The 21313-nt window shown below is 49.1% G+C and overlaps 1 protein-coding gene across 1 annotated transcript in view; it reads left to right on the forward strand.

The window, feature by feature from the left end:
- Positions 1-1526: 1526 nt before the first annotated feature.
- Positions 1527-21313, forward strand: part of IFNLR1 (interferon lambda receptor 1) — a 29029-nt gene continuing 9242 nt past the window's right edge. Inside the window, exons 1-4 of the mRNA XM_045982088.1 lie at positions 1527-1589; positions 10023-10341; positions 13906-14029; positions 20450-20634. Coding sequence (XP_045838044.1) covers positions 1527-1589; positions 10023-10341; positions 13906-14029; positions 20450-20634 — 691 coding nt within the window. The remainder of the gene's footprint in view (positions 1590-10022; positions 10342-13905; positions 14030-20449; positions 20635-21313) is intronic.

The following is a 21313-nucleotide window of genomic DNA, read 5'->3' on the forward strand; positions in this document are numbered from 1 at the left end:
CAGGGCCAGAGAAGTGACTAAACATGCCCAAGGTCACACAGCAGATGGTGACAGGGTGCTGAATCTGGGATTCAGACCACTTTCTCCCAATTCCTGAGTTCTGTCCACAAACCAGCAACCTGGAACTTTAGGAAACTCCCAGAGAAATGCAAATTAGTACAATAGTAAGAAAACATTGGCAACAAATTTTAAGTTTGAAGAGATGGAAGGTTGATGAGGATGTTGGGAAAAGGATATCCTCATGTAGGCTGCTGGTAGGGGTTAGATTGGTTTAGCCACCGTGTGGAGCAATTTACAGTACCTGTGACTTTTTTTTTTTTTTTTAAGATTTTATTTATTTGACAGACAGAGATCCCAAGTAGGCAGAGAGGCAGCCGGAGGCCGGGTGGCACGCGGTGGCGGAAGCAGGCTCCCTGCTGAGCAGAGGCCTGATATGGGGCTCAATCCCCGGATCCTGGGTTAAGCCAGGATCCCAGGCTTAACCCACTGAGCCACTCAGGTGCCCCTACCTGTGACATTTTTAAATGTATCCTTTGACCCAGCAGACCCACATCTCAGTATTGTCTACCCTGTAAAAACACCCACCTAAGTGTACACAGAGGTGATCCTTGAGGTGTTTTGTCATCTTGAAAAATTAAAACGTTTCTACATACGGATCAACTGGAGGAGGGGTAAAGAAAATATGACGCATCTGACCTGTGGAACAGTTTGAACGGTGAAAAAAAAAAATGTACTATGTGTCCAATGTAGGAAGTTCTCCATGGAGTTTTGTGGAGTGAAAAATGCCAGAAGCAAGTTACAGAATGGCAGAGTATAAAACCACACAGACAGATGCACACTATTGTCTGTTTTCCATGGGTCCGTAGAAAAACACTTGGAAAATCCACCCCTCCCCCCAAACTGATAATGGCAGTGACCTGTGGTTTGGGTGTGAATGACGGTAGATGGGAGACCGTGAATCCGTGCTCTTTAAACGTGTGAAAAGGAAAGCCTATTAATTTATTGCTTGTGTCATCAAAAATTCATTATTAAAAACAAACAGGTAAGAGAAAGACCCAAAGGAGGTAAAGGAGGAAGGTAGGAGCCCCCCAGGAGGCTGTGCCCCCCCCCCGCCGAAGTCCTGCAAAAACAGGCGAGAGGAACCCCACCGAGATGGATGAATCTGGCAGGGGCTGAGGCTGGGGTGCTGAGGTGCACAGGTCTGGAGCCGCCCCCGCTTTCCCAGAAGGAGCGGGCGGGCTTGGGGCGCTGGGCCGGGTCCCGGCAGGTGCCCGGCTGTCCCTGCACGCCCGGCGGTCAGCACACCTGGGAACCGCTGTCAAGCGCCCGGGGGCCTTCCCAGGCCTGGAAGGAGCAGACAGAGGCAGGTTTGGAAAGAGCGGGGCTGTTCTTACTGGAAAGGGAGAAGGGGTTCTCGGTGAGCACCGCCCTGCCCTCCCCAATCCCCCCAGGCGCCCCCGCCCCCGCTCTGATGGCAGCACCTTCCCCATGTCCTTCTCCCATCAGGGCCGGAGGGAACTTCAGGGATGGCTGAGGCCGGTGGAGAAGAAGGAGATGGCTTGCCCAAGGTGAAGGGCTGTGCCAAGGCGGTAATCAGAGGCTCTTTCCAGGCTGCCATATGCCCCTGGGTTCAAATCCCAGCTCCACCCCTCCGTCTGTGCCCTTAGCAACCCCCTCTCTTTAATGAGCTATCATTTACCTACTACAGAATTCGCCTTTTTGAAGTGTGCAATGTTTAATAGAGTCAGAGTCATGCTACAATCACGTCCGTCTAATCCCAGAACATTTTCAGCACCGGGGAGAAGAAAGGCCATAGGAGCAGTCACTTCCCTAAGTTTCTCCTTTTCCCCCAACCCCTGGCAACCATAACTCTGCTTTCCTGTCACTGTAGATTTGCCCATTCTGGACACTTCATATCAATGGAATGATATGATATGTGGCCTCTTGTGTCTGACTTTGTCCACTCAGCGTAATGGTTTCAAAGTTTACTCATGAGACAGCGCGTGTCAGTCCTTTCTGCCTATTACTGCTAAATAGTTGTCCTGTGTGGGGACCTACCACACTTCGTTTATCCTCTCATTTGCTGAGGGACAGTGGGCTTACTTCCCCTTTGGGGCTATTATGAATAATGTTGTTATGAGCACTCATTAGGTTTTCTTTTAAGATTTTATTTATTTATTTGACAGAGTGAGAGAGGGAATACAAGCAGGGAGAGCAGGAGAGGGAGAAGCAGACTTCCCACAGAGCAGGGAGCCCGAGGAGGGTCTCAATCCCAGGACCCTGGGACCATGACCTGAGCCCAAGGCACATGGTCAATGACTGAGCCACCCAGGTGACCCTCGTGTCCAGTCTTTAAGCAGACATGTTTTCCATTCTCTTGGGGCTATGCCCAGCAGCGGAATTGCTGAGCCATATGGTAACTCAAGGGTTAACTTTTTGAGACACTGTCAGCCTTTCCTCCTATTACCTTCCCATTGGCCCTATTTCTTATCCTCTCTGAATCTCAGTTTCCTCTGGCAAAGCTTCACTATTGAGTCTTAACCTTGCAGACTGGTTGTAAGAATTGGATGAGCTAAAGTATCGAAAGCATTTAGCACATAGTAGGTGTTCAGGTACTGGAATTATTATAATTACAAAAACTATAGGGCTCTGAGACTGTTCCTTCTGCTTCCCTTCAAATCTGACTGGGCATCTACTCTTCCTTCTCCCCACTTATATTAACTATTTCTTTTTTTATTTTCTTTTTTCTCCCTTTTTAAAAAAGATTTTATTTACCTAAAGAGAGAGAGAGAGTGAGTGAGAGGGAGAGAGAGAAAGCACATGACCCAGGGCAGGGGAAGAGAAGCAGACTCCCCACTGAGCAGGAAGCCCCTCCACTGAGCAGGGGGCCCGATGGGGGAATCAATCCCCCGACTCGGGGATCATGACCCGAGCTAAAGGCAGACGCTTGATCCCCTGAGCCACCCAGACATCCGTTTTACCTATTTCTTGAAATTTCCTTGAATTAACTTTACTGTGAAGCCCAATTTCTGCTCCCTGCTCACTTGGGCGCATATGCACGCACACACACATTCTTTCTCTGTCATACACACACACACACACACACACACACACACACACACCATTCAACAGTGACCTAAGCTCAAGCTAAGTGGAAAGGTAAAATCTTGCCCTATTCCCACCCCCACCCCACATCCTGGTATGTTAGAGCTGGAATCCATTACTACAGGTAGTTCTCAAAGTGTGGGACCCAGACCAGCAGCCCCTGGGAAGTTGTTAAAATGCAAATCCTCAGATTCCATCCTAGAAACACTGAATCCAGGGACACTGGGGATGAGCCCCAGTGATCTGTGGTGAGTCATTCTAATACACACTAAAGTTCCCAAATTGTGAAGGAGGAAACTGGGGCACAGACAAATGAGTTAACTTGCTTGAGGCCATAAAATGATAAAGAACAGAAGTTTTGGAATGATGCCATCCTGGATGCAAATTCCACCTTCCCCATTTCTCGTTGTGTGACCTTGGACATGTCTCTTAATCTCCTTTACTACAATATCTGTCTCTGTTGGGGCTGCTGTAATAGAACGCCATAGACCAGGTGGCTTAAACATTTATTTCTCACTGTTCTGGAAGGTGGGATGGGTAAGATCAAGGAGTTAGCCGGTTCTGTTCCTGCTGAGAGCACTCTTCCTAGTTTAGAGATGGCAGATGTCTTCTCCTTGTATCCCATGCCAGAGAAAAAATAATAATCTCTGGTGTCTTTTCTTCTGAAGGCACTAATCCCATTGGTATGGAGGCCACTCTCACGACCTTATTGCCTCCCAAAGGCTCCATCTCAGAATACTATTGTTTTGGGGGTTAGGGTTTCAACATACGAATGTGGGGGGCTACAGTCTCCTCATCTGTAAAATGGGAACAGTGCACAATTACTCCGAGGGTGGCCGCTACTCTGCGTTAAAGTCAGAGTGAGGGCTGGAGCTCAGGCCTCCTGATTTCCAGGCTGGTCTTTTATCCTCGAGAAACTGGTGATCCCCCCTACACCACTTGGTAAGAAGAATCCAGAAAACGTAACATCTGGAAGGTTGACATGCAGAAGAGGATTTCGTATTATTCTGTGATGCCCCAAAATGAAGAGCTGGGTTATTGGGGGTCGTTACAAGGAAGTCGGTCAATCGACGGGAGACGTTCCTAACTGAAATGGTTCAGAAATAGCATTCGTGGCTCCAAAGGATAGTGAGAGCTCATCAGTGGAAGACCTCAAGCAGCACCTGGATGCCCATCTTTCCATGATGTTGGAGAGAAGAGAGACTCAGGGCAGCATAAGGGGCTGGCGGCGGTGAGCGCTAAAGTCTCTTTATATGTAACCCACTGTAGTAGACACGATTGGCACTTCCTCTGCGGCATTTGGCAGGAAGAGCTGTCAATCAGGATGCTCTAGTCACCCCTCCTGCCCGAGGGGAGGGCATATTATGCAGACTGACCAACTAGAGCATCCCATCCTCCCCGACCACGCTGATTGGTTCAGGGAGTGCATGTAATCCAAGCCAGGCCAATGAGACTCTTTCTGCTACAGATGTCCCGTAGCCACGCCCATCCTTGAATTTCCCGGTCTGGTGAGTTTGTGGAATTGCTTTTTTGTTTGGGCGGGTTTTGGGGTTTCGGTTCTTGTTACTGCTAGAAGTTTTAAATATACCATGTAAAAAGGGGCCTTCTGGTGTTGGAGCCTGCCTCGCCCAGCATTTCATTAAAATAATAATAAAAAGGGCACCTGAGTGGCTCAGTGGGTTAAGCCTCTGCCTTCGGCTAAGGTCATGATCCCAGGGTTCTGGGATGGAATCCCGCATCGGGCTCTCTGCCTACTTGTGATTTCTCTCTCTGTCAAATAAATAAATAAAATCTTAAAAAAATAAAATAAAATTATAATAATAAGAAAAACAACACTCAAGGGGCGCCTGGGTGTGGCTCAGTGGGTTAAAGCCTCTGCCTTTGGCTCAGGTCACGATTCCAGTATCCTGGAATCTAGCCCCGCAGCCGGCTCTCTGCTCAGCAGGAAGCCTGCTTCCTTCTCTCTCTCTCTGTCTCTCTCTCTCTCTGTCTCTCTACCTGCCTCCCTGACTACTTGTGATCTCTGTCTGTCAAATAAATTTAAAAAAAAAATCTTTAAAAAAAAAAAAAGAAAAAGAAAAACAAACCTCAAAAAGAAAAAAAAGTAAAACAACACTCAAGGGCGCGTGGGTAGTTCAGTGGGTTAAGCGTCTGCCTTCGACTCCAGTTTTGATCCCGGGATCCTGAGATGGAGTCTACCTGGCTCCCTGCTCCAGGGGTAGCCTGCTTCTCCTTCTGCCTCAACCGCTCTCTCACTGTCTCTAAAGATAAAATCTTGAAGGAAGGAAGAGAAAGAGAAAGAAAAAGAGGGAGAGAAAGAAAAAAAGAAGGGGAGGGGAGGGACAACACTCAGAACAATAGAGGGTGCCCGGCTGGCTCAGGAGGGTTGAGCATGAAACTTTTGATCTCAGTTTGAGCTCCATGTTGGGGATGGAGATTACTTTAAAGCTAACTAACGGGGCACCTGGGTGGCTCGGTGGGTTAAGCCTCTGCATTTGACTCAGGTCATGATCTCAGGGTCCTGGGATTGAGACCCAAATCAGACTCTCTACTCAGCGGGGAGCTTGCTTCCTCCTCTCTCTCTGCCTGTCTCTCTGCCTACTTGTGATCTCTTTCGCTCTGTGTGTGTCAAATAAATAAATAAAATCTTTAAAAAAATAAAGACCTCACTTAAAAAAAAAAAAAGGAACAACTAAAAAAATCCCTGGAGTTTAAAGACATTTAAAATCTTTATTCCCGGGGGTGGGAGGGGGGGATGCCACAAGGGATTCCAGTCCTAACAGAACAAAAAGTTCCAAAATCTATTTTCTCCACCTCTCCCTTCATACATCTCACTTTTACAGCAGCTGGCCCCTAAACTTGCTTTCTTCCTCAAATGTCTAAGCCCCATTTGGTTCTTAACTTTTATCTGCCTTTCTCAGTGTTTATAGATCCAGTCTTGCTGGACCCCTTGCTGGCCCAGACAGGAGAGGCTGTGAATCGTTGTGCAGTGCAGTTTTATACACTTTATTTTCAGAGTCAGTGGAAGAGGCGTGCTTATAAAATCTCACCTATGGAGGGAGGCGTGACCGTGAAGTCATACTTTCAGAAGAGATACTGAGGTCTTTTTAAGTATGAGTCAATGTCAAGTTCAGCTTAGTAAACATTTAGTGAGTGGCTATCAAGCGCCAGCTAAGAGGCAGGAATGAGGCTGAGTTGTCTGGGGCATACAGAATTGTTTGAGCCCCAGATGTTGAAGGTCTGTTGCTCTTACGTATCATGGGCCAGGCTCTGAGGATGAGGCTTCAGGAAGAGAGAGAGAGAGAGAGAGATTAAAGGCACGAAGGTGATTTCTCTGAAATGGTGGTTAAATACTACAAAGGAGACATATGTGGGGTTTGGGAACAAATCAAAGTCAGGAGGTGAGGAAAAGCACCCTGAGAAAGTGACGTCGGAGCAGAGACTGGAAGCAGGAATAGAAGTTGACTGGAGGACTAGAGGGGAGAAAAACCTGGGAAGGGAAAAGGCTGGGAGGTGAGCAGGGGGAGGGAAGGAGAAAGAGAAAGGGTGAGGGAAAGGGAGGGAGAGGGAGGGAAGAGAGAAGAGGGAGGGAGGGAGAGAGGGAGGGAGAGAAACCTGCAGGACTATCTGTGAGGCTGGAGCCTGGAGAACTGGAGGAAAAGTTCAAAGGCGAGGTGGAGGCCATGTTGTAAACTTTGACTTTGTGTAAGAGATCTTGAGCCCCCGGCCGCGGACCAGAGGCCCCAAAAGCCACTTAGGGTTTGGGATGCGCTTTGTTCTAAATGCGGAGAATCTCGGTGATAGTTCTTCCACCTCGTGGAAAAGCAGGCTTACATAACCAGCTGGGAGCATTTCTTCACAACTCTGTTCAGTGACCTCGCGCTGAAATGGACTGCGGAGGACGTAGTCACACCTTCCACATACGCTACCCAAGCAGGGCTTCCTCCCGCCCACCGAGACCCTGTCGTGAAACATTTCCCAATTTCCACCTTCCCACTGCTGCTTCTACCTGAGAATCCAGTCCACAGAGGGAGTCGACATCCTCGCACTCATGACAATTTAATGCTGTGATCTTTGCAAATCAGGAAGTGATCAAGCTTGGGGAATTTTATTTTTGTCTGCCCTTAACCATCTGGAGGAGGAATAGCAGAAGTTCAAACCCACAGGCTTTGAGGACAGCCAGACCAAGGTCCAAATTCCAGGCCTGTCACTAATCAGCTGTGTGACCTTGGGTAAGCAGTGGAACCTCCCAGAGTTTCATATATGCAAAGGGATCCTAACACCCACCTCGGTGGGGTTGTTGTGAGGATCAAATACTACAATATATGTAAACTGTAGCACTTGCCGTGTAACAAGGATTCAAATAAACATTAATGCTATCCTCCACGGGGAGTCTGCTTCTCCCTCTGACCTTCTCCTCACTTGTGCTCTCTCTCACTGTCTCTCTCTCAAATAAATAAATAAAATGTAAAAAAAAAAAAAAAAAAAATTAATGCTATCAAGGGCTGTTTTCGATAAAGAGATCAAAAGAGAGAATAGAAGTATGTTCATTTTATTCCAGAATGGCCTCATTTTCAGTATTTGAGAGAGTGGAAAGAAACTGAAGCAGGGGGTGCCTGAGTGGCTCAGTGGGTTAAGCCTCTGCGTTCGGCTCAGGACATGATCTCACTGTCCTGGGATCGAGCCCCGCATCACTCTCTCTGCTCAGCAGGGAGCCTGCCCCCCCCCCCACCGCACTGCCCCCCGCCTGCCTCTCTGCCTACTTGTGATTTGTGTTGGTTAAATAAATAAAATCTTTAAAAAAAAGAAAGAAAGAAAAGGAAGAAGTCGAAGCAGCACAGTGAGGACCTCTGTGGAGGCTAGGTTGTGGTCACTGGCTGAGATTTTCTGGCCCACAACCAAGAGGACTTCTCTGAAGGTTTCAAGAGCTGCAATGAGCTTGACATTTGTGCTCTCAAAATGTCCTTTCATGTTGATACAGCGAGGCATCCAGACACACGATTTCCTAACCTGAGATGGTGGGGGGGTCCACAGGGGAGAACAAGCATGTGACAGGTTTTGTCAAAAGAACAGGTGCCAGGTTCAGACAAGCCAAGTGGGTGGAACAAGTGGCAGATGGAGACGTTTCCCCACGGCCCTGTCCCCACTGCCAAGTGGGATTCGGGGCCTGAAAGAGCCGCAGCTCATTGGCAGCTCATTGGTGGAAGACCCAGTCTCTGACTCAAAAGGAAATTCAAAGATACCTAGGCGTCCTTTCATCTTCCTTGCCTTTGAGGTTCAAATATGGTCCCTGTGAGCCCCTGTGAAGAAGTGCTGACAGCCTAAAAAAAGGGGGGGTGCGCCTGGGTGGCTCAGTGGGTTAAGCCTCTGCCTTCGGCTCAGATCATGATCTCAGGGTCCTGGGATCAAGCCCCACATCAGGTTCTCTGCTCAGCGGGGAGCCTTCTTCCCTTCCTCTCTTTCTGCCTGCCTCTCTGCCTACTTGTGATCTCTGTCTGTTAAATAAATAAATAAAATCTTTTTTTTAAAAAAAGTGCCGACTGAGCTGAAGTCATGAGGCCTATCTCAGAACCGTCCACAACTTTCTGAATGTTTTCACCCAAAACCAAACTCAAGGCAGCTTTGAGATCCACCAAGTTCGGTGAAAACGCATTCTCTCAACCAAGAACTGCTGGGTTACAAGTTGAGAGCCAGCATCTGGCACGGAGATGAGTCCGGGATTCTCTCTGCTCTGTGTCTGCTCCTTGTTCATGGGCATGGTCACAGCTGCCCCACGGTCACCCCGTCAGATACCCACGGATCCCCAGATGACAAAGCAAGTTACCCAGAGGTGCTGTGGTGGTGGAGTTGGGCCTGGGCCTCAACCCAGAATCCAGCACCTGTGTCAGCCCTCTGGGCCTCAGAATGTCAGTGTCCTCAGCTGTAAAGAGGAGGCCATATTTCCTTGGAGAGTGGTGGCAAGAAAAAAAAAGAACATTTAATAAAGGAGAGCAATAATTCCTTTCAGAATCTGACTGGAAAAGCAATACAGATAAATTATTGAAAAACTTAGAAACCAAACATGAGCAGAAAGAAGAAATTTAAATATATATATGATATATATCTCTTCATCACCCAGAAATTAACAACCACGAACATGCTGGTATAGATCCTTGATCTGTTATCCATGCCTATGGACATATAGATTTTATTTTAAGATTTTGTTGATTTATTTGGCAGAGAGCACAAGCAGGCAGAGCAGCAGGCAGAGGGAGAGGGAGAAGCAGGCTCCCCACCAAGCAGGGAGCCCCAGTCTGGACTCAATCCCAGGACCCTGGGATCCTGACCTGAGGGGGGAAGGCAGCCGCTCAACCGAGTGAGCCACCCAGGCGCCCCATGGGACACAGAGATTTTTTGTTAATGGGGCCGTATTTGGCTACTTGCTTTTCTGCTACTGAGTATGTTGGAAACATCCCCGAGTCATTACATATCTCTGGGCAACATCCTTTTAAATGACAGTAGGCTATTCTGCGGAGAGGCTGGTCCTTGCTCGGGGGCGATTCCTGTTGGGATGCGGGGTAACTCACCAGGGCTCTGGTGTGGGAGGCTCCCGCCTCCCCCAGAACGAGTCCCTTAGCTCTGGAGGCTGCCACTCCCGGTGTGAAGGAGACACACGGTAAAGGACCGACCCACCAGATTTTCAGAGGGATTAAAGTAGACAGTGTGTGGGAAGGGCTTGGCTTAGTATCCGGTGCCCAGACCTCGCTCCGACACCGCCAGCGGTGTCTGGGGCTGTGTTGTTCAACTGGCTCAGAACACTTCTCTTAGTCCTCTTCGAAAGCCCAAACTGGAACTCCTAACTGCGGTTGTTGGTCATAAGCAGTTCTCCTTCCCTGCCCTCCCCCCATCTACGGATTTACCGATACCCCCACCCCCAGCGCCGGGATCCGGCTGAACAAAGGGCAGTGCAGGCGCCGAGGAGCCACAGCCTTCATGGAGCGGGGGCGGCACGCGGAGCCGGCTGCAAGCCTCGCTCGCGGCTGCGGGACTACCCCGGGGAAAGCCCCCGCCCCGCCCCGCCCCGGGCCCGCGAATCGGCCTCCCAGTGGCTGCTGGCCGCCGCAACCTGCGGGCCGGTGAGCCCGGAGGCTCCGGGAGGTAGGACCTGGCCGCGCCGGGCGGGCAGCGCTGGAGCCGGCCTGGCGGGGGCCGGGCGGTGGGTCCCCCTGCTGCTGGGCCTGCTGCAGTCCACTCTAGGTAAGCGCGGGCGCCGCGGGGCGGGGGGCGCCGCGGGGCGGCCAGGGGCGCCCACCCCGAGTGCGGAGCTCCAGGAGGGAGGGACGGACGTGGCCGCCGCCGGCCCGCCACCGGCCCGCCGCCAGCCGAGCTAGTGCGATCGTCCCCGCCCACCCACCTCCCGTCGTCTTCTGAATTGGGACTTGGGAGGAAAGAGACCCAAGACTTTGAAATGCCTTTCCCGTACGAAACGGATCCAGTTTCCTAATGCCAATTCCGCTCCAGGTGCACCGGAAAGACAGTGGCAGTTGGAAAAGCAGCCGCGCTGTTTTATAAAGTGCTGCTTAAGGTTTCCTAAAGGCGCTGTCTCCTGCATTCATATGAGACTGGATCCTCGCTATTAGGGGAAGTCCTGCCCTCCAGCGGCAGTCCCCTTCCCTTCCTCCGGACGGCGGGTTTCAGAAGCGCCCAGACTGAGCGGAATCTGTGCGCTGCTGTTACTCTAACAAGCCAACTTCTTTTGTGGGCTCCCACTGGTAAATAAGGAGGCAAGGTACAAAATACCCCAGGCTGGGACCCAACCACCAAACCCCAATCAGTCAGGAGAAGGTCCAGTACTGCCCCCTGTCTTGGACTTCCTGGTCTTGGGCTAACAGTTCAAGAGCAAGAAGGGCCCTTGGGCATCATCTGATGCTAATATCAAAAGCCAACGTTTCTTGAGCAACTTCTATTCCCCTACTTAAGTGGCACAACCCCACCGTCCTATGAGGTAGGGACTGTTCTCTCCCTTTTCAAATGGGGACACTGAGGCTCAGAGCAATCAGGGGAGTTACCCAAGAAGGAAAGCGCCAGGAAGAGAATCCTGAAGCTGAAGAAAGCATGGCAGGCTCTGGCCGCGGGGTGGGCAGCTGGCTGAAGACCATTGGTCTGCCTGGGTCAGCTCATGGATACCCCAGCCCCTGGCACGTCCACAGCAGGGGCTGTCATTGCAGCTGGTAAAGGACAGTGCCTCTGTGTGTATGTGGGGGTGGGGAGGGATCGTCTGTCCCCCTGATTCACTGTCAACTTCAATAGTTTTCCTGTCTGGATCTAACTACACTTTTATCTGGGGAATATTTAATGTACCCGACACAAGCCGCAGCCTGTGATGGTTTAGGGCAAAGCACGGTCAGATCCAGGTTCAAATCTTGGCCCCCACACAAAGTGGCTGCGTAGCCTCAGGCAAATTATTTACCATCTGTCTCCGAGTCTAGTCCCCTGAATGGAAGCAGAGTGACATCCACCCCACAGAGTGGTTTGTCCTAAGGACGGAATGAGGTTTTGTGCAGCAAGTGTCAAACCAGTGCCTCCCACCCTTCGAGGGCTCAGTAGTCGGTAACCACCCCAGCGGCTGTTTCTGCGCTGGGCGTGGGCTGCCACAAGATAATTTATAATCCACAGACTTTGGCCTCTGCAGCTCACCCGCTAGAAAGCTGGGAACAGTGACGGCGTCTGCACCCCAGGGATCCAGTTCCAAGTGGGGATCACAGGATGAGGTGGAAGCTGTATTTAACCTGTATTTTAACCCATATTTGGGTTAAAAGGCCAGGGGTGGGGAGCTGAAGCAAGAGCCATCTGTAGACCTGCCCCTGCCCCATCCCCCCTCTCCAACACCATTCTGTAACCGGTATGGATGTCCATCATCCATACACATTTAATTTACACATCATAAATACACACTGTGTGACCTGTGTGTATACTTCAGGGAACTGAATTCTCATAGGACCCATGAGCTCCTAAAGGGCAAGAATGGGATTATATTCCTCTTTGAGACTTCTGGCACACAGTGGTCCCCAGATGTCTTTGGCCAGTAGCGGTTCGGAGATGTTGGAAGAATAAAGTTGAACAAGGCCCCATGAGACCCTCAGGAAGGAAGTGTGGTCAAGAGCTCAGGATTTGGAGTTGACTAGGTCTGGCTTTGGATTCTGATTCTATAACTTATTACCTGACAAGTCTTCTGTTTCCCTCATCTCTAATGTGATGATCACGGTTAGTGCCTACCTCCTAGGTGGGGAGGATTGAAAGAAAATGGTTAGGACACAATACACATTAGCTATTACCGTCATCACCATTGTCCCCATCACCCTCACTACCACTTCTTAGAGATGTCAGGGAATTGACATTTGAATCAAGTCTTTAAAAGGTTAGATGGGGGGCGCCTGGGTGGCTCAGTGGGTTAGAGCCTCTTCCTCCGGCTCAGGTCATGGTCCCAGGGTCCTGGGATCGAGTCCCTCATCGGGCTCTCTGCTCAGCGGGGAGCCTGCTTCCCCCCCCCCCCCCGCCTGCCTCTCTGCCTACTTGTGATCTCTCTGTCAAATAAATAAACAAAATCTTTTAAAAAGTTTTTTAAATAAATAAAAAATAAAAGATTAGATGGTAAAAAAAAAATTAAATGGTGAACACCAGGCAGTCAAAGATTCCTAGGTTCAAAGTCACCCAAGAGAATGTAGTTGTTTGAGAAGGACAGGAACCAAGATTGGCTGCAGCCTGGTGAGCCTGGTGGGGAGCTATCAGGGAGAGGTCGACAAGGTGGCCTGTCACGTATTTCAATAAGGAGCATGGACTTTATCCTAAGGGCCAGGGAAGGACATAGAACTGGGGAGAGGTGTAATCAGGTGTATATTTCAGGAGGTAAGGGTTAGCAGTGGGGAAGACGTGTCAAGGAGGAGACATAGGAGCCAGGTCACTGAGACGGTGACATCTAAGCCAAGATGTGAAGGACAGAAAGGCATGAGCTTGACAGAGATCCAAGGAGGGGGACTAGTCTAGGCAGAGGGAACAGGTCATGGAAAGCCCTGGAGGGGGAGCGTGCCTGGCATGCTCTAGAAATAGCAGAAAGGCCTGTGTGGCTGGGAGCAGGGAGCACGGGGAGAGCAGTGGGTGGAATTAGGTAGGTCTCGGGGGTGGAGGTGGGGTTATAAAGACTTTTGATTTATCCTTGAACGATGTGAAAGCCAGTAGAGGGTTTAAAGCAGAAGAGGGACATGATGCTGACTTTCACGTTAGCCCTTGCCCCTCTATGGAGAACGGACCTAAGAGACAAGGTTGGAAACAAGGAGACCAGTTAGGAGGTCTTTGGAATGATCCAAATTTCACAAAATTTCACATTCATTCAACAAATACATATTGTTCATCATCAGGGACCGTGGCAGGCAAGCTCCGGGGACATGGCTAAGAACAGAACTGAGCGTCTGCTCCTGTGACCCTCAGGGCTGTTCCCTCCCGGAGTCCAGCAAATTCAGTAGATGTTAGATGGTTCCTGTTGGAGGTCTTCCACTGAAACCCTCAGGTGCCAGATGGGTCACGGAGGCCTAGGAAGGGGAAGGGGCTGTGGTACAGGCAGTTAGTGGCATGGCTGTGATCCGAGTCCTGGCCCTGGGTGCCCAGTCTACTTCATGTTGTCCGTGTTTTAGCTACCCCAGATGACGCCTGCTTCTCAAACTCACTGAGCACGTGACTGCCCACCACATTGCTCATCAGCTCCAGATGGCCCGTGTCAAGACCAGTCAGGAGCTCCAGGCTTCATGACTTCTTTCTCTCCCACAGGGAAGCCCCTTCTCCCCCCTCCCCAGAACGTGACGCTGCTCTCCCGGGACTTCGGTGTGTACCTGACATGGCTCCCAGGGCCTGGCTACTCCCAGAACGTGACCTATTTTGTGGCCTATCAAAGGTAGAGGGGAGCCTCCGGTCGTGTTTGGGGAGCCTGAGGAGGTGGGCAGAGGCTGGAGGGGCTTGTCTGGGACACCTGCACTGGGTGTCGTCAGCTTCCCGGTTCTGTGTCCCATGGGAGACAGCATGTGGCAGGTGTTTAGAGAGTGCGTTGATAAAGGTCTGGAGGTGGGAATGATGCTAATTAGGGGACAGGGCACAGGTGTTGGGTCTACTGGGGCTCTGGAGGATCTTTTTTTATTTTTTTATTTGTTTAATTAACATATAATGTATTATTTGCTTCAGGGGTACAGGTCTGTGAATCGTCAGGCTTACACGATTCACGGCACTCACCATAGCACATACCCTCCCGAATGTCCATCACCTAGCCAGCCTATCCCTCCACCCCCATCCCCCAGCAACCCTTAGTTTGTTTCCTGAGATTAAGAGTCTCTTATGATTTGTCTCCCTCCCTGGTCCCATCTTGTTTCATTTTTTCCCTCCCTTCCCCCCATGACCTCCGCCCTGCCTCTCAAATTCCTCATATCAGAGAGATCATATGATAATTGTCTTTCTCTGATTGATTTATTTCGCTTGGCATAATATCCTCTGGCTCCATCCACGTCGTTGCAAATGGCAAGATTTCATTTTTTTTGATGGCTGCATAGTATTCCATTGTATATATATGCCACATCTTCTTTATCCATTCATCTGTTGATGAACATCTTGGTTCTTTCCACAGTTTGGCTATTGTGGACATTGCTGCTATAAACATTGGGATGCACATGCCCCTTCGGATCACTACATTTATATCTTTAGTGTACATACCCAGTAGTGCGATTGCTGGGTCATAGGGTAGCTCGGGAGGATCTTTGAGAAGAGTCAGAACAGGGCTCGAGCAGAGCTACAGGGACCCAGTGGTGGCATTCTCCAGGGCCTGAATGAGGAGCTTGGAGTTGTTCCAGCTGACAAGGGAGGGCAGACGTATCTCCTGCAGAGCCCGTGGTGGGCATCCCAGAGGATCATGCTTTTTCCCTACAGAGCCTTGAGATCCTTCTCAGCCTGGCATTCCAGGCAACCATAACTAATCCAGAGAAATCCGATCGTGGAAGCAGATTTGCTGATCTTTGCACATAGATAGCAAACACTTGAGGTTCTTTAGTAAGAGAGTAAGATGATGAAAGCAGGTAGTCAAGAGGACTCCTCTAGGCCGGGTGAGGAGGGCGAAGCAGGAAGGGGAGGTGCGTGCCAAGTACGCAGGACCCACCCGTGCCAGGCTGAGTTCTAACGTCTCGCATGAATGTTTCACTTCCTTCTCCCTGTATACCCAGGCAGGTCTACACTTACCCCGTTTTATTTTATTTTTTCAAGATTTTATTTTATTTATTTGTGGGCGAGAGAGTGCAAGTAGGGGGAGGAACAGAGGGAGCGCGGAGCCCGACAGGGGGTTCAACCCAGGACCCTGATATCAGGGCCCGAGTGGAAATCAAGAGTCAGGCACTTAACTGACTGAGCCCTGCCCTTCCTCCCATTTTAGAGACCAGGAACCTGAGCTCAGAGAGGGGCTATGATCTGCCCGAGGGAACCAGGGATGGAGCCAGAAGAAAAACCCCAGCCTGTCTGACCCCAAAGCTTACGTGCTTCCTGTTCTGTCATAGTCCCTCCTTCTATAGCATCTGGATGTGAGTAAGAGGGTGAGAGGCCTAGCTTGGAAAAGGGCAGATTGCCAGCGAGTTCTCAAAATAAGAACTGTACAGGGATGTATCAGGAGGCAGGAAACACCTAACGTGAACTGTGTGCTTGTTGTGTGTCGGGCACTGTGTCCACACATCAATGGAAGTTATTCTCACACAGCCCCATGAGAAGGGGTGTGGCACCTGCCGTCTACAGGACAGAAAACGGGGGCGCCCAGAGCAAGTTTGCTCAGTCACGCCGCTGGGAATAGTGGAGCCAGGATGGGCTGATTAGAGGTCAAAGTCCATCCTCCAGACCTTTGTGATACTGTCTTTTCCTTTTACACTTTTTAAACACCTGTGAGCATTCTTAAATGATATTCTAATTGTATGATTTTTTTTTCACTTATTAGGTGGAATTATTTTACAAAGAGATGCTTCCTCTCTTAGAGTATTTGACATTCAGTGTACCTTTCAGATAGGTAAGACAGGACAAATGCTTCATTTTTTTGTGCAAGTTTTCAAGGTCATGAGTTGGTTCTCTGTCATCTCCCAAAGGTGATCAGTTTGGTTCCTTTGTTATCATTATGAACTCTAGTACTTAAACGTAGCTGATGGTCTCAATCTAATGCAACTTGTCTGCGCATTAAAACTTGAATTGTCCCATTTGGAGGCAGTGAAAAATCCTTTCAAGGTAGCTCCTGAGTCCTTTTAGTGTGATGCTAGTAGTTTTGATTATTTTGTTGCTGTTACACCCAGATCTTCCAGGCTCATTTGCACAATCCCGACCTAAAACCTGAATCAGCCATTCCACCATTTAGTAGAAAATGGTTTTAAAGGACAGTGTATGTGCTATTAGCTATTGCTTTCAATCTTTCCAGTAAACAGGGTGAGACAGGTAGGTAGGTAAGCAGGTAGGTAGGTATACAGATCATTCTAATCCCACCTCTGTTTCTGGCTTCTACGGAGATGGCTGATTAAGTTAATTGTGAGTCCCATCCATGATCTCCCTATCAAATTTCCCAACCATGCCCTCACCCTTGGTGTTCCTTCTAGAACTTACTTTCTCATTTTTTTTGGCCATATGCATAGGCTGAGAATTTTCCAGTTCTGGTTCCTTTTGGCCTAACAGTGCTTTCTACGTACCTCTCTCCTCTTTCCTTTTACCATAAGCAGTAAGGAGAAACCAGGTCACGTCTTCAATACTTTGCCTAGAAATCTCCTCAGCTACATATCCAAGTTCATCACTTTTAACTTGTATTTCCCACAAAACACCAAAACGCAATTCAGCTAATGTCTTTGCCACTCTGTAACAAGGATCACCTTTCCCCCAGTTTCCAGTAAGACGTTCTTCCTTTGCATCCAAGTTCTTCCTAGAACCGCCTTTGACTCCCTATCCCTACCAATAGTCTCTTCGGGGCACTCTGGGAATTTCTAGCATGCACCTGAAAATTCCTCCCGCTTCTAGCCATTCCCCAGTTGCAGAGCCACTTCCATTTTTAGCAATTTCTTACATTAGCACCCCATTTATGGTACCAAAATCTGTCTTAGTCTGCCAGAGTTCCCAAGACAAAATACCATAGCCTGGGGGGTTTGAACAACAGACTCGTACTTCTCACACTTCCGGAGGCTGGAAGTCCAAGATCAAGGCATCCGCAGGTTCTTTCTCCTGAGGCCTCTCTCCTTGGCTTGCAGATGGTTGCCTTCTCTCTCTGTCCTCATGTGACCTTTTCTCTGTGTGAGAGCGTGCCTGGTATCCCTTTCTCTTCCTCAAAGGATATAAGTCCTATTGGTTTCGGGCCCCACGCTTATGACTACATTTATTCCTCATTACCTCTTAAAAGGCCCCATCCTATATGAGGGAGTGTTAGGGCCTCAGCATATGATTTGGGGGGAATACAATTTAGTCCATAATACCTAATAAACTGGATTTCATCACATTTAAAACTTTAACTCTTTAAAACAAAAAAAGCTGAAGAAAATGAAAGAGCCAGCTACTGATACAAAAAATATTCACCAGATACATACACTGGAAAAGGACTAGTATCCAAAACAGATAAAGAATTCCTGCATCTTAATAATAAGAAGACAGATCACCCAAAAAGACTTGAATTGTCACTTCACAAAGGAAGATACTCGAATGGCCAAAAGGCGCATAAAAAGATGTTCAATAGCCTTAGTCATTGGGGAAATGTGAATCAAAGCTACAATGAAACACTACCACACACCAACTGGAAGGCTTAAAATGAAAGGGACTGACAATACTAAGTGTTGGCAAGCATGTGGAGGAAATGGAATTCTTGCGTTGTTGGTGGAAATGTACAGTTGCTTTGGAAATCAGCTTGACAGTTTCTTGTCATGTTTCACCTTCAGTTGCCAAATCTCCCAGATTCTACTCCTAAAGCTTTATTTATGAGAAATGAAAAGCTATGTCCATACAAAGACTTGTACATGAGCATTCATACCAGTTTAACTCATAACAGCCCTGACATGGACTGAGTCGTACGCCAGCATTTTCGTGTGCTGAAGCCCTAACCCCCTGACATGAGTGTATTTGGAGATGCGGCCTTTCACAAGGCAGTTAAGATTAAGTGCAGTCACAAGGATGAGCCCTAAGCCAAGGGAACTATGTGCTAACGTTTTTTTGTTTTTGTTTTTGTTTTTCTTTTTTTAAAGGCAGAGAGAGACATGCAAGTCAGGGTGAATTTTTTTTTTTAAGATTTTATTTATTTATTTGACAGACAGAGATCACAAGTAGGCAGAGAGGCAGAGAGAGAGGAGGAAGCAGGCTCCCTGCAGAGCAGAGAGCCCGATGTGGGGCTCAATCCCAGGACCCTGGGATCATGACCTGAGCTGAAGGCAGAGGCTTTAACCCACTGAGCCACCCAGGCGCCCCTGTGCTAATGTTTTTGTTCATATTTTGTTTCATGTGTGGCTCAACTAGTTCAGTTCCATTTATGTTTATTAGACCAACTTTGATAATTACATTTTTCTTTTTTGTGTATTTTATGTACTTACTGCTTATTTTTCTTTGTTCAGTCATCAATTACTGAGTGAGGTTTATTAAAAATCTCTCATGATGATTGTGGATCTTCTGTTTTGTCCTACAGTTTTGTCTGTTTTTGCCATATAGTGCGTGTAGCTATTTAGCAGGTAGATAAAAGAGATTTTTTTATATCTTCCTGAGAAATGAAATAATTTCTCATTATGTGGTGATTCTTCTCATCTTTCATATTTCTGTGGACTTTGAAGTCTATATTTGGTCTCATATTAATATAGCCACACCAGGGTTGTTTTGATTATTATTGTTAATGTTTACATGCTATAGCTCCACCAAGAAACAAAACCAAGGAATTCTTCCCGAAAATCTGTTCACTTTGCCGTACTCATCTCAGCCTCCTCCATTCATGTATTGCTTGGTGCCCACGCCCAAGAGTGACTGTGGATTCTCCTCTCCTCGTGTTCCACATCCAATCCATGAGCAAGTCCTACCGGCTTTATCTCCAGACCATATCCTCAGTCCAGCCCCTTCTTGCCAGCCTCACCTCCGTTCTCCCTTAGACCACTGCTGCAGCCTCCCAGCTGGTTTATCAGAGTGGTCTTTTATTTTTTTTAAGATTGATTTATTTATTTGAGAGAGGGAGAGAGCATGCATGCACACAAGAGCCAGTGGGGGAGGGGAGGAGGGGGTGGGAGAGGAAGAGAATCTCAAGCAGACTCCCCACTCAGCACAGAGCCCCATGTGAGGCTTGATCTCACAACCCTGAGATCGTGACCTGAGCCGAAACCAAGAGTCGATGCTCAACCAGCTGAACGACCCAGGTGCCCCAAGAGTGATCTTTTAAAAACAGAAATTAGATCATCTCAGGCCCCCTCTTCAGAACTTCCCAGTGACTCCCTAGCACACTTGGCATAAAATCCAAGCTCCTTACCAGGATGCAGAGGCCCCACCTGATCTACCCATCCAGCCCTCCCCCCACCTCTCCAACCTGTGCGCACGTCTCCCTCCCTTGCCCACTGGCCCGCCGCCACGCTGGCCTCCTTGCTTTCTTCCGGACAGGTCAAACTCCTTCCCACCGCAGGCTCTGCTTTTGCCATTCCTTCCCCCGGGCCTACCCTGACTTCCTTGCTATCAAGGCCTCAAAACGACCCTCCTGGCCTACCTTTGGAAAGCAGTCCTTCCCCATTCCCCATTCCCGCTGCCCTTACCCGCTCCTGGGTTCACCTCGCTGGCGGGATGATTGTCTTTCTCCCCTTCCCACCAGAATGGAAGTCCCCGACCTGTCAGGCCTTGTCGGTTCCCCCAAGAATAATGCCCAGTATGCAAGTCCCTTCTTCGGACCCCGGTGATGTCTGAAGGTTGGCATCACAGACGTGCGTGTCCCCTCTGATAGCCACAAAGCACCCAGCACGGTGCCTGGCACACAGCAGGTGGCCTGAAAGGCCTGAATGAAGAACTCAGGAACCGGTTGTTAGCACTGACAGTTGTGGCCATCACGTGGCCCTGGGGAGGCAGGAGGATGGGGGAGGGGGTGATCCGCTGAGGCCCCAGAGCTAGTGAAGGACAGAGCCAGGGTCCCAGCACCCGCTTCTCCTGGAGCCTGAGCTCCTAACTAGCCTGCTTTCATTCTGTCCCAGCCCACGGCTGGCTAGTAGGACAGGCAGACGTGTGGACAGTCAGGCAGATGGACAAGGGAGCACTTGTTCGCTAAGCCCCCCCACCCCAGAGGCTGAGTCCACAGCCCAAACTCCCCTCTCTCCTCCCTCAGCGCTGCGACCCCCAGACGGTGGAGAAAAGTGCAGAAGTGCAAAGGAACCAAAGAGCTGGTGTGTCCTTTGATGTGCCTGGAGAAACAGGACCTGTACAACAAGTTCAAGGGGCGTGTATGGGCGGCTTCTGCCGGCGCCAGGTCCCCCATGGTGGAGTCCAAGTACCTAGATTACCTTTTTGAAGGTAAGTCTGCGGTTAAGGGACCTGGTTGGGAGACTCCCTGTCCAGGAACTTGGGCTAAGTGGCACTGCTGTCCTGGCCACCGTCTCCCACGTCCCCAAAGCAAGGACAGCCACACGTAGCCTGGCTTCGTGGCGGTGGCTTAGGGGACTTCTGCCAGCACCAGCAATTCCATTTACACCTCTTTCTAGCGATGCTTTTTATCTTCTAGCGAGCACAACCTTAGTCAGGAACTACGTGAGGCATTTTATATATTTATTCTTATTTTTTATGTTCAAATTCTCTTTAAGAAACAATTTTAGGTGTGGGGGACACCTGGGTGGCCCAGCCAGTTAAGCATCTGCATTCAGCTCAGGTCATGATCTTGGGGTCCCGAAGCCAAGCCCTGCATCGGGCTAGGAGTCTGCTTCTCTCTCTCTCTCCCTCTCCCCCTCCCCACTGCCCCCCACACCACAACTTGTGCTCTCTGTCTCAAATAAATAAACAAAATCTTTTTTTAAAAAAGAAAGAATTTTTAAATTCCAGCTTCAAAAGTAACTTCTGTGCACTGTGAAAATTGGGGCGGGGGAGAGAAGGAGAGAAAAATAGAGAGGAAAACATCCCCCATGGGTACCATATTCAGAAATCACCGGTGTTAACACTGAGCCAGGAGAGTACTTTTCTTTTCCCAGTATATTTTATT

This window comes from Meles meles, chromosome 1 (genome assembly GCF_922984935.1).
Source record: "Meles meles chromosome 1, mMelMel3.1 paternal haplotype, whole genome shotgun sequence".
Taxonomy (NCBI): domain Eukaryota; kingdom Metazoa; phylum Chordata; class Mammalia; order Carnivora; family Mustelidae; genus Meles; species Meles meles.